Source organism: Babylonia areolata, chromosome 8 (assembly GCF_041734735.1).
Source record: "Babylonia areolata isolate BAREFJ2019XMU chromosome 8, ASM4173473v1, whole genome shotgun sequence".
NCBI classification, from domain to species: domain Eukaryota; kingdom Metazoa; phylum Mollusca; class Gastropoda; order Neogastropoda; family Buccinidae; genus Babylonia; species Babylonia areolata.
In genome coordinates this window covers 26,064,617-26,079,596 of record NC_134883.1, presented here as the reverse complement: position 1 = coordinate 26,079,596, position 14,980 = coordinate 26,064,617, and the positions used below count along the sequence as shown (strand labels likewise).

The window sequence follows — 14,980 nt, the reverse complement described above, 5'->3', positions numbered from 1 at the left end:
AATGACCCAGATCGAGAGAGTCCTATGAATCAACTTCAATCACAAAATGTGACAATTCAGCTGATTTTCTGCAGGGAATGAAGGTAGTGGAGTAAACGTTGCAAATGAAATTATTGATCATCTCCCAAGCTGCTTAGTTTTTCCTAGTGTCCGAGTGTTGGAAATCACTCCCAGAAACAATTAAACAACACCATTGCCCAACCACCTTCAAAAAAACATTGCCTTTCCCACCTTATGCCATAATGTGTAATGTAAATCGTTCATTTTATTGATACTGTTTGTCAAATGTGTATGGTTGACAGAACCTTCCTCACCCTCTATCCCCCATTCTGATGTGTAATGCGGTGTGTGTTGTGCGTGTTTGTTGCTTTGATTTTGTTCCTTTTTTTTTCTTTTTACCTGTGCATTTTACTAACACCATGCTAGTGCCTGTATGTCATGTGTGCGTCCGTGTGTGTGTGTGTGTGTGCGTGTGTGTGTGTGGTTGTTGTTTTTGTTTTGACTTATGCATTTTTTTCCCCTCTGTTGTGTATCTTTACTAACACCATGCTTTCATTTTATTAAATATTGTGTAGTGTAGACCCTATTCAGGGCAGGGACTGGATGTAAAAAAAGCACACCAGTGCTTATCTATTATCCTCGAAATAAAGAATTTGTCTTGTCTTGTCTTGTCTTGTCTTCCTACCTGTGGGCGTAGTTCAAGAAACAGAAGAAAGGTCGACAAACCTGCGATGATCTGAACGTCACCAGCAGTTTGGTCGACTCTCCCGCTGCTTCTCCTCAAAGCGAGAAATCTGGATCTGGTGGTGTACGTCGCAGACGCCACTTCTGGCGATATAGACTAGACGCGAGGGAACTAGGAGGGCGCATGTACCTAGCAGAAAAAATATATTGTCAAAGAAAGACCTAAAGAAAACTGTCTACTCTGGGTTAAGACCATCAAAACCCCCGTCACGCAGAAGATTTCTATTTTGTTGTTGTTGATGATGATGTTGATGATGATATGGATACTTAGCCTATATAGCGCCTATCTTCGGTCGGAGACGAGGCTCAACGCGCTTTACAAACAGAGTCATTTACACCACAGGCTGCCTACCTGGGTAGAGCCGACTGACAGCTGCAACAGGGCGCTCATCATTCAAGCTTCATGTGTCATTCAATCACGAGTTTTCAGTCACGCATACATACACGCTCATACAGAGACGTAACATTTTACATGTATGACCGTTTTTCTTTTTGTTTGTTTATTTACCCCGGTATGTAGGCAGACATACTCTGTTTTCGGAGGTGTGCATGCTAAGTATTATCTTGTTTCCTGTAACTCACCAAACGCTTTCATGGATTACAGGATCTTTAACGTGCGTGTTTCATCTTCTGCGTGCGTATACACACGAAGGAGTTCAGGTATTAGCAGGTCTGCACATATGTTGATCTGGGAAGTTGGAAAAATCTCTATCCTTCACCCACCAGGAGATTGAAAATCCAACGCTTTAACCACCAAGCTGCTCCTCACTTCTGTAGAGCAGATTCGATAGTGCAACAGCTTGGTACGTTTCAGCTTGGTCGGCAGCTTGATGTTGTGGTGATTCAGCAAGTGTGCTCTGAATCGTCCTGGTGCTTGATTGGCCTTACTGATTCTTGTTGAGATCAGAGGAGATGACACTGTCTGTGATTGAAGGAGTCTACTGTATACACTTGGAGGTGGCTCTGTAGGGCAGGGCCCAGGGCTAGTTGGTGAAGGGCCTCAGTCTTGCTGAGACTGGTCGTCAGTCGAAATCTTCTTGTTCGCCTTTTTACAGTGACAGTCCAGCACGTCTGGTGAATGACGCTGTCCTCCCTAAGTCCTGTCTGGAACCATGGAGCTTGGTGTGCAGTAGAGGTTGGTGTCGGCCATACAGTGTCTCTGAGTCCCTTCAAGAAGGGACAAAACTGAAGAATGTGTTCTGGTGTTTGGTCTTCGAGACCACATGAGCAGGCAGGGAGTTAGTGCCAGCTTCACCTTTCTGAACAAGTGGGCGTTGAGACGGTACTGGCCAGTTCGTAATCTTATGATTACTACCTGTTGTCAGCCTTCAAGAATGACTGGGCTGATTCTGCGGAAAAGTCATAATGAACTGGAACTCTTTGTGAGTCATGTATTGAGTTGTGTGGAGCAAACACCCGACGACACACACAGAACACCAGAACACTCATCCCGTGTTTGAGCTTATTCTGGTGCTGCAGTGAATCCTGGACCACATCATGGGTACTTACAGCAATTATATATTACTGTCTAGCCCGTGCCTAGACTTTTGTACCTGCCAAGAGACTGAGAGGGAGAACATGTTCAAAAATGCACGTTGCTGAGACACACCACAAAACGTTACACATTCAGGCGGCATTGTGTTCCAGTACGAGTGTGATAGGTTGATGCACATTACACAATAATTCTGTCCAATGAATGATGAGAATTATCGAAGGTTTACTTATGACGAGCTTGTGTGTGTGTGTGTGTGTGTGTGTGTGTGCGTGACATTAAGAACGAGAGAGAGGGATGAGGCATAAGGTGCCTGAGACTTTAGTTAGCTCTTCAGACACAACCAGTGGGTTAACTACACACATGTATATTCATTATTTATTGTTAACACATGAGAGAAACCTTAGTAAGAAAGCCATACCCTTTCTCCTAATTCGTTACTTGCTTTTGCTTTTTGCCACAGAAAAGCTCACGAATAGTGCTTCGGAACTTAGAACCACGGAAAAAATAAATAAAGAAGTTCAGAGAAGAGTTAAGGGCGGTAAGCAAGCGCATCAGCGCCACGTACACATAAAAGGTGTTAGAGTAGCGCCCCGTTGGCCTCCATCCATTCACGAACTGCACAACGAAAGCGTTGACGACGGACGGCGTCACGAAAATGACGTAAGCGTAACAGACGAGCAGAAGCATCTTCGTCACCGCGGCTTCCTTTTTATCAACGGCGTCATCCACGTTAGCGGATTTCCGCTTCCAGGATAAGGCCCGCCTCAGGAAGATGACGGTGGTGATGGTGGAGACGACGACAACGACGAGTGACGTGAAGGGAAAGGCGATGGCCAGAACGTAGTTGTAGACGATGTCGACGAAGACTTTGTTGTGGAGGTAGAAGTCACTGAAGACCGCCCTGTACCTGGTGGTGTTGGAGTTGGAATCTGTGATGGTGCCCACCGTGTATTTGGCGTTGAAGATGAGGGAGCTGGAGAGGGAGAAGAAGTAGATGAGGACGATCAGGATCACCATGACCTTGGTCTTCAGAAGCTGCCTGGCTCGGAGCGGGCTCACCACACACAGACATCTTAAAAACAACAAACAGAACAACAGGTACATACAGGTGTGTATGAAAAATGTGATGATAACGATGCAAGGGCTCGATGTGTTCATATCGACGTAAGTTTAAAAATAAATCCCAACCGGACAGGTATACTGGTGTACATGAAAAATGTGATCATAACGATGCAATGCTCGATACGTTCACACTGACATTATAGTAACATAGCAGGCTCGCTGGTGGTGCAATTCATGGGGAGTTTGTAATTTACATATATATAGTTGATGCATACATTTGGTTAAAAAAAAATATTAACATCGTTATCGATCTTCCTTTCACTTACCTAAATCCCCTCTTTCCCATAACGCTGCCTGTCTGTCTCTTCCTTATCTCTCTCTTTCTGTGTGTGTGTGTGTGTGTGTGTGCGCGCGCGCGCGTGTGTGTGTGGTGTGTGTGTGTGTGTGTCCTCTTTCTGTCTCTCTTCTTGTCTCCCCTTCCCTTCATCCCTCGATCTATGTATTTGTCTGTCTGTCTGCATATCTGTCTGTCTGTCTCTATCTGTCTGTCTCTTCCCCTTTCTCTTTGCCGTTCATCCAGTGACTCAGTCCTTCACCCCCTTCCCCCTCTCCCTGTAGTTCGGTGGTCTATTTTCCCCATCAACTCACCTGTACGCCTATCCCTTCCAACCAACCAACTATCCAACCATAGAGAAAACTGTTACCCCCTCTCTGTATCTCTCTGTTTCTTTATTTCTGTCTCTCTCTGTCTCTCTGTCTGTCTGTGTCTCTCTCTCTGTGTCTCTCTCACTCTCTCTCTGTCTCTGTCTCTTTCTCTCACTCCACACACATCCTTTGCTCCCTTCGTGAATGGGCGTAGACCTATGGCTTAACACAATAAACCCTTCATCCAGTCATTCTCTCCATGCACACATCTATGCACAAAGATCACAAACCTCTCCACAGACACCAGCAGAGTCAACAGGTTGGAGACGGCGGAGAAGCCCCAGAAGACCCCGAAGATGGTGTTGAGGCTGCGGATCTTCCAGTAGGCCCCCACTTCCGTGGACAGGAAGGCCAGGAGGCTGTAGGACCTGTAGATGAAGAGGGCGATAACGTATCCGCAGTCCGCCAGAGCCAGGCTGAAGAGACACACGTTGATCCTGTCTTGCAGTCCCTGGTTGACAGTTTCAGTTTCAGTAGCTCAAGGAGGCGTCACTGCGTTCGGACAAAACCATATACGCTACACCACATCTGCCAAGCAGATGCCTGACCAGCAGCGTAACCCAACGCGCTTAGTCAGGCCTTGAGAAACGTTCGTTTGATGGGTGTTTTTTTTTTCCGATCTCACAGATCAGCGTATGTGCAGACATGCTAGTGCTGGAAACCCCTCCGTGTGTAAACGCACATTGAGGATGAAATAATCACGTTCAAGATCATGTGATCCATGTCAGTGTTTTGGTGGGTTATGGAAACAAGAATATACCCAGCATGCGCATCTCTGAAAACGGAGTAGGCTATGATGGCTTACGTGGCGGAGTTAAAAGAAAAGGTCATACACGAACAAAAGAAACCCCGCAACTTGTCTTTTTGAGTGAGAGAGAGAGAGAGAGAGAGTATGTGTGTGATTGAAATACGACATAGGAAACGAATGATGAGAGCCCAAAGGCAGCGCTCAGTCAGCTTTTCCCAGGTGGGAACCTCGTTTACAAATGACTCCGTGTTAGTATAGCGCTTAGAGCCTGGTCTCTCTGACCGAAGATAGGCGCTATGTACGTATCCATGTCATGTAATATACATTATTTTTGTTTTATTACCTTTTCTTTAATTAATTTATTTATTGGTCTATTTTATTACTTTTTTTTCCTATTCCATCATCTGCACATTCAAAGTGGTGCTACTCCCTCGCTTCTCATCTGCTTTTGTTATTGTTTTGATGCTTGTTCTGTTTGACATTGTTGGATTGAAAATGTGAATCAACGTGATGCACACTGAAAATGTGAATCAACGTGATACATACAATGGCTGTTGTATATCTCCCATATCCCAAAAGGAGTACGTTGGTTAAATTTCTTTGAATCTTTCAAACATGTTGGGTTTTAAAAAAATGTTGTTTTTTTTCTTCAATAAAGGACAGAGAGAGGGGAAGAGAGAGAGAGAGAGAGAGAGAGAGAGAGAGAGATTTTTTCAAAATAAGCAAAATGACCATGAAAGGTGTTGTTTTTTTTTTAATAAGTGTCAAACAACAACAACAACACACACACACACACACACACACACACACACACACACACACACACACACACACACAGACCAACTACAGCGACAAAAACAAAAAACCCAAAAGTCAACCCCCGCAAGTAAAAAAAAAAAAAAAAGCAACAACAATATTCCGAGCACCTGTTTGGTAAAGACCAGCATGTCACTCTCTCTCTCTCTCTCTCTCTCTCTCTCTCTCTCTCTCTCTCTCTCTCACACACACACACACACACACACACACACACACACACACACTGTCTCTCTGTCTCTCTCTCTCTCTCTCACACACACTGTCTCTCTCTGTCTCTCTCTCTCTCTCTCTCTCTCTCTCTCACACACACACACACACACACACACACACACCAACCACAACAACAACAACAACAACCGACCAAAGTCAAACCCCGCAAGTCCACACAACCCCCCCCCCCCCCCCCCCCCCCCCCCCAAAAAAAAAAAAAAAAAAAAAAACATTCCGAACACCTGTTTGGCAAAGACCAGCATGTTGACTACATTGCCGATGACGCCAACGATGACGACAGCAGTGAGGAAGACGACATTGATGACGGTCTCCATGACGTGGGACGTCTCATAGTCCATCAGGTTTTCCGGGTTGTCCCAGTGCTTGAAGCCTGCCCCCACACCGCTCTTCTGCGTCAACACAATAGGCAGTGGACATAGTGCAAGTAAAAGGTATTTCTTTCTTCTCCTTTTTTTTCTTGGTGTGTGTGTGTGTGTGTGCATGCAGACAGACAAAGAGATTATGTATATATGTAGATATTTTCACACACACATACACACACACACACACACACATATATATATATATATATACATCTGTGTAGGTGTGTGTGTTTCTATAGGCCTACTATATCTACTCTATCACTCCCCTCTGCGCCTTTTTATCCGTCTCATTCATTCATTCATGCTTTCATTTAAATGTTATGCATTAAGTCCGTTTCATTCATTCATTCATTCTTGTCTTACTTCATTCATTTTTTTTCTGTCTTGATTTCTTTCTGCCACCACTCGCCTCCCGCCCTCTCCCCCATCTCCCTCCCCTCTCCCATCCGCTGTGAACAGTGGAAGGCCCATGTGCAGCATCATTAACGAAGCACAATCACGACAGACAATACGGCATTTGTCTCTTTCTGTCAGTTCCAGTGCTCCATGCAGTTTATATGTCTCTCTCTTTCTCTGTTAAACTCTCATGTTCCATGCACCGTGTGTGTGTGTGTGTGTGTGTGTGTGTGTGTTTCTCTTTCTGTTAGCTATTATGTTCCATGGAACGTATCTGTTTGCCTGTTCCTGTATTCTACGCAATGTAACCTTCTACAAGTTCTCACGCTCCATGCAGTATATCTCTCTGCCAGTTACCATGCTCTATGCAACGGGTCCCCCTCCCTCCCCCCCCCCTCTCTCTCTCTCTCTCTCTCTCTCTCTCTCTCCAGTTCTTGATTAAGGTCCTTGCAGAGTGTTTCTGCAGTTCAGGGCAACAGTAACTAACAAGCATTAGGCATTCACGTTCGAGACAAGACACGGTAAGTGAAAAATTATCAACACAACTATGGTACAGAGATGTTATTTGTATTTGTATTTCTTTTTATCACATCAGATTTCTCTGTGTGAAATTCGGGCTGCTCTCCCCAGGGACTGCCCGTCGATACACTACAGCACTACCCATTTTTTGTATTTTTTGCTGCGTGTAGTTTTATTTGTTTTTCCTATCGAAGTGGATTTTTCTACAGAATTTTGCCAGGAACAACCCTTTTGTTGCCGTGGGTTCTTTTACGTGCACTAAATGCATGCTGCACACGGGACTTCGGTTTATCGTCTCATCCGAATGACTAGCGTCCAGACCACCACTCAAGGTCTAGTGGAGGGGGAGAAAATATCGGCGGCTGAGCCGTGATTCGAACCAGCGCGCTCAGATTCTCTCGCTTCCTAGGCAGACGCGTTACCTCTAGGCCATCACTCCACTATACTACCCATAAACATTAGAAATAATTGGCTTGTTATGTTTGTTTGTTTTTTAAATTATTATTATTATTATTATCTTTTTTTCTTCTCAAGGCCTGACTAAGCGCGTTGGATTACGCTGCTGGTCAGGCATCTACTGATACTGATACTGATTGTTTTTAGTTTGGTTGAACACAAGCGAATCGTTTCGAAAATAATTGGTCGTTAAGTAGACATCACAGTGCACCGTGCTTTAATTGTTCCGGGGTTCCATATGAAATATACCTACCAACCAACTAACTATCCAACCATCCAACCAACTAAGCAACCAACCAAACACACACACACACACACACACACACACACACACACACACACACACACACACACACACACCACTCATCCCTCCCCCTCCCCAAACACAAACATTTTGGCGCATATGAATTTTCTAATGATCGAGAAACTAAAGAGATTTGGTGAATTTTTGCATCAGAACTTAAAGGAAAGTTGCAGCACCGCGTCAGACGGGTTGCACAAAAGTGCGACAAAGGAGACTGCGTCAGAGTTACTTAGAATACAGAATACTTGTATTCTCAACAAGAGAAATTCAAATGTGGTGAAAAACAGAAAAACAATACGAGAAAATCATCCAACGTGTATATAGATAAACCATATTAAGATGTCAGCCTGGGACAAGCCATCCATGCAATCGATAATCACAGTAGACAAAAACAACAGCAATAGAAACCTTTAAAAAGTAATTTAGAGTAAATCATACATATACTATCACAGTTTCTAAAACCTGCCCAAAACGGATCATATGTAATCGGCATACAGACCGCTTCCGAATGTGCTTCAGACGTTGCAACTGAACCCATCGTATTGTGCCGATAGATACAGTTCACGGTGCTGTAAATATCTGCAAAGTCTGTAGCCTCCCCACCCCCACGCCCCCCTCTCTGCAACATATCAACAGACAATATACAATGCCACGGTAGGAGAACGTAGCTGCCATCGATACAGGAATCCAAAATATCCACAGGAAGCAACTAATAACAGCTGTTCAGATGTAAACACACGAAAGGAGTTTGCGCAATTGTACACTTTAAATACGAACAGAGGTAACATAAGGTAGACCTATGGGTAGGCAGGACACTCGTTTGAGAAAACTATGTTCTAATCTTGTTGCTGCTTTGTGACTGATTATATACATATGTGTCTTTGTTTTTAATGTGTTCTGATTAAAGACTTACTAAAACCAATATTACTGAAGGTGGAGTGGTAAAATAACACCAGCATGAAATCGCATAAGAGCGTGAAATGTTATTCAAGGTGGTCTTCGGGCTCGTTATGTTCTGTTTGTTTAATTTGGCTGTATTCGTCAACACCTCACGAGGGGTCAAAGAACGCATGGGGATCTCTTATGATCTTGAATCTGCAATATGTGTATGATAGTCGTGTCCGACTAAGACCATCAGAACAGCAGAGGAGGCAACTGCTGGCCCAACTCTCTGGAATAGAATTTAATTGTAGCGGAGAGTGTCTTGCCCAAGTTGCATCCCCCACTTTCTTGGCCAAGAGGGTTTTAGGACAGTTGGAGTTGGGATGGTTCCCGAAGGCCAGCTAGCCCCAAAGGCTACAGCACTAAGATCCAGTGCAATCTCGGCAGTTAGTTTTGAGAGTCCTTCACAATAGACTAAGCTGTGAAATGCTTTCCATTGCTGTGGAGAAACCGTTGATCTTACAGTTCTCACCTTGCTGTTGGCCTAACTGTAAGAAGTATGTGATGGTGACACAAAGCACGAACGCAGCCTGCAGTAATCCTGCTTACGACAATGATAAAGGAATGACGTGCGTCAACAAGTGTGTCACCATTCATAATCGTGCAAAACAAATTTCACCACTTATACTATATCCTGTTTCTACGTTCGTATTTTCAAGCACATACACACACGTACTCTCTCTGTCTCTCTCCCAGTCTCTGTCTCCCTCCCACCCCCTTGCCCTTGCCCCACACACACGTGCGCGAACGCAAACACGCATACACGTGCGCGCTTACGTGAGGACTCTCTCTCTCTCTTTCTCTCTCTCTCTCTCATTCTACGACGCTGAAACAAACCAAAAATCTTACCAACGTGACGTCCCCACTCTCCGTTCTGACATCAGCTGGTTGTTGATACGTCACTGTCGTCATAATGGACGTCAATGAAAGCAGACACAGTGCACCTGCTCCAGATTTCCTGACATGAAAGTAAAGACAATGTATAAACTAACATAGAATGCAGTCGGCCAACAGTTACTGTTAGACATTTTTTTTAAATCAATATACCGACCACCATTTCTGCTGTACCAGTTATTCTACAAACACCGACAGCGTTTTGAAACGCGACTATTTGTTGTATTTGTATTTCTTTTTATCACAACAGATTTCTCTGTGTGAAATTCGGGCTGCTGTCCCCACGGAGAGCGCGGCGCTACACTACAGCGCCACCCATTTTTTTGTATTTTTTCCTGCGTGCAGTTTTTTTTTTTATTTGTTTTTCCTATCGCAGTGGATTTTTCTACAGAATTTTGCCAGGAACAACCCTTTTGTTGCGGTGGGTTCTTTTACGTGCGCTAAGTGCATGCTGCACACGGGACCTCGGTTTATCGTCTCATCCGAATGACTAGTGTCCAGAACACCACTCAAGGTCTAGTGGAGGGGGAGAAAATATCGGCGGCTGAGCCGTGATTCGAACCAGCGCGCTCAGATTCTCTCGCTTCCTAGGCGGACGCTTTACCTCTAGGCCATCACTCCACAAGTTTTTAATGTGTTCTGACTACGACTCATTGCTGAGTATTTTTCTTCTCAGTTACACAAACATCGACGAAATTGATGCACCTGGCTATTTCTCTTTATTCCAGAACCCATCCGTCTCTCATATGAATCACACGATTTTTTTTTATAAATGTTTTTAAACTCACAAAATGCGTATAACAATCACAACACGATTCCGAACTTATCCATTACATAACAAGTACTTTTTGAAAAGAAAAAAAAGGATTACAGGATCTTTGGCTTATTTCATCTTCGCGGCGGACAAAAGCGTTGGCTTATTTCATCTTCGCGGCGGACAAAAGAGCACTGATGGAGGATATTGTAATTGTGTCCTGTATTAGTTTACGTCACAACACGCGCGCGCGCGAACGTATATCACATGTGTGAAAAAAACACACACTAAAATGCATTAAAATCTTCGACAGCAACGAGCTCAAGCTCGCATATGTATGCCCACATCAACACACACTACCGTAAAAAAAAAGTTTAAAAAAAGCGACTATAACCTTCACATGTTCATCGAACGAAAGGTAAATGAAGGAAAGACAAACAACGAACAATGAGCCTATTGTATCTGACTCACACTGGCATAAAAGCACAATAATAATATGTTCATTCTTAGCCTGCAGTCAATATCATAAACGGATGTCGAAACTTCTCCATTGAATAACAACATTACGGTAAGTGACACTCGGTGATAGTGATTTGAACGACATTATAGTAGCCGGGGTGACAGTGTGTGAAAGTGAACATCTCTAGTGACTAGGATGATTGACAGGAGGCAGAGGCGAAAGAAGAAGTGAAAGAAGGAGAAAGCTCAGGAGTTAAGAACGCCGGTGTTATGTTCTCCTTCGGAAATAGAGTTCTTGAAGGCAATCATAGTTCTTCATAGAGAGGAAATCTCAAAAAAAAAAAAAAAAAAAAAAAAAGGATTTTTAATGCGCTCGTACATAATTTTTAGGTTTAACTCGGTGATTGAAACACACACACACACACACGAAATAGAAAGCTAATAATAATAAGCTGCCCGTTTTAAGTTTCGGTGTGATGAAGACAGAGGTGACAAATACCTAAAATAGTCTACAGTGGGGAGAAACCCCGAGACCTCTCCTTGTATTTTAGCAGTACAAAGGCACGCACTTCTTGATCAGCTAACACTGCTCAGCACTTCACATTAACATGGATGATGCTGCCACCACTTCTACTACAATAACATTTTAAAATAATTCGTATGTGTTGGACTTTCAGTCTGAGGGTCCCGGGTTCGAATCTCAGTAACGGCGTCTGGTGGGTAGAAGATGGGTTTTTCCGATTTCCTAGGTCAACAGAAATGCAGATCTGCTTTTGCCTGAAGCCCCTTCGTGTGTATACACAAGCAGAAGATCAAATACGCACGTATCCATGTCAGCATTCGGTGGTTTATGGAGACAGGAACATACCCAGCATGCGCATGAAAACGGAGTATGAGTATCTAAATGACGGGGTAAATAAGCAAAACGGTCATACACATAAACTGTTACACGTCTGCAAGTGTGTGCATGTGTGTGTGTGACTGAAACCTGATTGAATGACACAGGAAACGAATGACGAGCGCCCAAATGGCCGGCAGCTTTCAGTCGGCTCTACCCAGGAAGTCAGCCTGTTGTGCAAATGACTCCGTGTTTGTAAAGCGCTTAGAGCTTGGTCTCCGACCGAGGATAGGTGCTATGTGAGTACTCATATCAACATCAGCATCATCACCTCAGTAAGGTTTGCACTTCTTCCGAATCAAGAGCGCAGTGCGTGCTGGATATACTTCACTGCAGCGTTCTGCAATCCGCTTTTCTGAAAGGCCTTTATTTGCTTCTAGGCGACATCCTAATCTGATATTTATAACAATTTTAAATCATGTCCCCAAAGCAATTTTTTTTAAATGCATGATTAGTTCACACTAGTTATGACATTGTTATGACTAATTATGACATTGTTATCTTTTAACATATACGCGCGCACGCGGGCTAGCGCGCGCACATACATATACATAGATACACGCACGCACATGCACATTGATACACACAAACACATGCAACCCCCCCCCCCCCCTAGCCCTTCCCCCGGACCTCCCCACCACTCCCCCACCCCGTACAAGCGCGCGCGCACACACACACACACACACACACACACACACACACACACACACAAACGCGCGCGCGCGTGCGCGCTTCGATAAACTAATTGGTTCACTTTTCCAAATGGTAATGCCAACAAAGTCGATTCAGTGGGTTGGAACCAACTGAAAGTCGGAAATAACTGTGCAGGCGTACATGTATATACGTATGTATGAATGTCTGTACTTGCGTGCGTGCGTGGTGTGTGTGTGTGTGTGTGTGTGTGTGTGTGTGTGTGTGTGCTTTGTGAGTGGGTGTCTCTGTCCACATGTGTGTAAGTATGTGTATGCATATATGCATGCATGTATGTGTATATGTATGTATGCAGGCGCGTGTTTTTGCATGCGCATGACTGTTTTTGGACATCCATGAATGTTCTTGCGCTCGCTCACGTCAGTCCTTTAGAATAACACCCTATTCCATAGCAAATGTGTGTGTGTGTGTGTGTGTGTGTGTGTTTGTTCGTTCGTTCGTTCGTTCGTTAGTTCGTTCGTTCGTTCGTTCTTTAGTTTAGCGTCTTTTCACTGTCAGTGATATATTAATCTAATCACTACGAATGCGAATAAATATGCTTGTTTGGGGACCAAATGCGTTCAATTTGCTTTTGGAGCATAATTTACAGCTGTTATAAATATCAGATTACGATGTCGCCTGGAAGCAAATAAAGACCTTTCAGAAAAGGGGATTGCAAAACGTTGCAATGCAGTATATCCATCACGCGCACGCGCGCGTGTGCGTGTGTGTGTGTGTGTGTCCGTTCATGACGTTGGCACTGTGTCAACCGATGTCCTCATTTTACTGAGAAAGGAATATATCTGTTTTCAGAAACAATATATATCACTACGTTTGAAGAGAGAGAGAGAAAGAGAGAGAGAGAGTGTGTGTGTGTGTACATGTGTTATTCTAACCACTACGAATGCAAATAAATATGCTTGTTTTGGGACCAAACCTTTTGTCTGATCTGAAAAAAAGAGTATGTCTGTGCTAATCTTTCAACTATCCATCAGTAGGTTGGTTTTAGTCTTTCAACCTTATTCTCATGGGTTGTCCAAGCTTTACATTTCGGAGGATTTCCAGTACTGTCAATGGCGTTTGTTCAGCGTGGTTGACAGAGGACCTAAACTTCAGCAGCACAAACCACACACAAGAGGGAGTCAGATGTTTTAGACATGTATGCTAACAGTTCGACTTGTATTTTAGTCTGTCGATGACCAAATCAGATATACTCTGCTTAGATATATACTTGAATAAGATGGGTGGACATATCATTTATGAATACTTGAAGTGTGACACTTCCGAATGTCACACCAGTCTTCTCCATTGTACTTTTCTTTTCTTTCTTTTTTTCAAATGTTCATGTTTGATTCCAGCCGTCATCTGTCCTGTGTCTCCGAACTCAGCACGCATGATCTCCTCTTTCTCCTCTCCGCTTTTAAGAATATCTATTTGCTGTTTTGATGGTAACATTCAAATGTGAAACAAATACCTTTACTTGGATATCGACAATCACTGCCACCCCACATTCATCCGCATGTGTGAAGGGACAAATATGTGTGGTTCAAACACTAGGGACGACGACCAGCTGCGCATTTTGCAATGTTATTTTGTTGTTGTTGTTGTTTGGCTTGGGGGATGTGAGGTGGGGGAGGTGGGTTTTGTTTGTTTGTTTTTTGTTTTGTTTTGCTTTGCATCACTCGTGTTTTTGATTGCGTGTTAATAATGTCTTTTAATCTGGAGTGGGCAGGGGGGCGTGTACACAAAGCAGACCAACTGCCATGTTCAGCAGGGCCTAATCTTACGTGTCGTTTCGGAGTCTAGTGGTGGAGTTACCGATTGCTGATACCTCCCCCCCCTCCCGCCCCCCACCCCCACCCCACTCCACAATCCTTCCGAAATAATCATTTAAGTTCGTACTATTCCGGGGCCAGTGTCAAGCAGCACACTCGAAGCCATCAATTTTAGTCGCTATGAGGACACTTATCGGATGAGACCATACAATGCTGTCAGGTCTTTTCGGGTGTGTTCAGTGCCTGTTTTATGATTCGATGAACAGATGGCGTCTTCCACTAATCCCCTCACCCCCAACTAAAACACTATATATCAGTTTGTGTGTTTGTTTAATCTTAATTCATTCATTCATTATCATTTTGATTACCTTTGGGTAAAGCACTGAAATCACAGCTTCCAAATTCAGCTTGTTTGCTGTATCCATGAACAATTCTATGGTATGTTTTTCTTGTCTAAACACCATACTTTGGCGCCGGTTTTTGCTTTTAAATTTAACGATGTTTTACCTTTAATGTGTTTTCATACCTGGTCCCCACTTTGTGGCCATAAGTGCTAAATTCGTTATATAAAAAAATGTAACAGCATATACTCCTGGTTTTTTCAAACTATTGTTGTTGTTCTTGTTTTACATGTGTCTTAAAAACAGATCACAACATAAACAACTCGAAAATGTCTTTGAACAGTGATATTCTGAAAATTGACCATGCACAAGTATGCTTTGATTGTCTA

General features: G+C 43.6%; 1 protein-coding gene across 1 annotated transcript; it reads right to left on the bottom strand.

The window, feature by feature from the left end:
- Positions 1 to 743: 743 nt before the first annotated feature.
- On the bottom strand, positions 744 to 9,733 carry LOC143285253 (uncharacterized). The gene is made up of 5 exons (XM_076592511.1): positions 9,630 to 9,733; positions 6,023 to 6,190; positions 4,237 to 4,457; positions 2,678 to 3,311; positions 744 to 800 (listed from the first exon to the last, which is right to left on the bottom strand). Exons 1-5 carry the CDS (start codon positions 9,690 to 9,692, stop codon positions 744 to 746), a joined length of 1,143 nt encoding a protein of 380 aa, XP_076448626.1. The 5' UTR covers positions 9,693 to 9,733.
- Positions 9,734 to 14,980: the final 5,247 nt, after the last annotated feature.